This window comes from Perkinsus marinus (assembly GCF_000006405.1).
Source record: "Perkinsus marinus ATCC 50983 genomic scaffold scf_1104296953036, whole genome shotgun sequence".
Taxonomy (NCBI): domain Eukaryota; phylum Perkinsozoa; order Perkinsida; family Perkinsidae; genus Perkinsus; species Perkinsus marinus.
In genome coordinates this window covers 1-1166 of record NW_003208646.1, presented here as the reverse complement: position 1 = coordinate 1166, position 1166 = coordinate 1, and the positions used below count along the sequence as shown (strand labels likewise).

The following is a 1166-nucleotide window of genomic DNA, read 5'->3' as shown; positions in this document are numbered from 1 at the left end:
ATGTTCGGCTGACTTCTGTTCGGTTGATAGAAGTGATTATCCCAATATGCTCCCAATGGGGGATGTTGATGTAGTTGCCTACAGTTTTGATAGTGCTGGTCGTTGGTATATCGCCGGTACTCAATCTGATGGTAAGTCGAGGTTGTGGAGGACCTCCTGTGACTTGTCCTCATACGAGGTTTTAGCTGAGCACCCCATCACTGACATGCAGGCCAATCCTGACGGCTCAGAGGTCTATGCCATCAGCGAACAAAGGGTAATTGTCATCAGCACTGTGGTCTACAATAGCATCAGAGTCATTGCCAATGATAATATGTATTTGGGTTATACTGGTTTGGCCTATGCCGCTGGCAATCCTGATAGGTTGTATGTGACTGCCAACACTTGGAACGGCGTCTTTGGTTTCGAACGCATTCCCTATGGTACCGGTTGGAAGACTCTTGGTTGGGTTGCCGGTTCTCAAGTTAGTCTACCAAACAACTTGCTCATCAAGGGTATTCCTTATGATAGTCCAGAGGGTCTCAACAAGCCTACGAGCATCCGTTACTTGGCACCTTATATGTACATTCGTGTTGACACTGGTGTCACAGCTTGGTTGCCATACTCTTATCAAGCCTCGAAAATGTACGTCAACCTCGGCATCCCTGGTACTAAAGGTTCCACTGTCACACCTGATAATTATCTCTACTACAGGAATGGTGAGGATGCTGTTTATAGGAAGCCTTTGAACGATCCAATTTCTGATGGTGAATTGTATGCTGGTGGATGTGGTTGTGGTTGAACCATATTCATACAGGTCGAATTGACGTCCACGCGTGACGAGTTACTTTTGTCATCCTCGGAAATCTCTAGTGTCGTACTAGGAGTTGCTTATTCGCAAAACGGCAAACTGCTCTTTTTTATAATGGCGATACGCTTACACATAAAAGCAGCAATTTGCACATTAGAATAAAGTTATTTGTTATATTCCGTTTTATTATTAGAATTACCTCAGATCAATGATGATATAAAATGAATAATAGAATACCCATAATACTACCTATGAATGGAATGTACTACCTATGATATGTCCATTACCTCTATAAATACATATGATTCGTTTTTCTTATGAGAGCACTTGCTAAAAGCGCAACCTATATTGGCAACGTACTTGGAGTACTTGCGAA

General features: G+C 42.7%; 1 protein-coding gene across 1 annotated transcript; it reads left to right on the top strand.

Annotated features, from left to right (window-relative positions):
• Positions 1 to 55: 55 nt before the first annotated feature.
• On the top strand, positions 56 to 781 carry Pmar_PMAR016029 (hypothetical protein; the record flags this gene model as incomplete). Its single annotated transcript, XM_002776675.1, has 1 exon — positions 56 to 781. The coding sequence occupies one exon, from the start codon at positions 56 to 58 to the stop codon at positions 779 to 781; it is 726 nt and encodes a 241-aa protein (XP_002776721.1).
• Positions 782 to 1166: the final 385 nt, after the last annotated feature.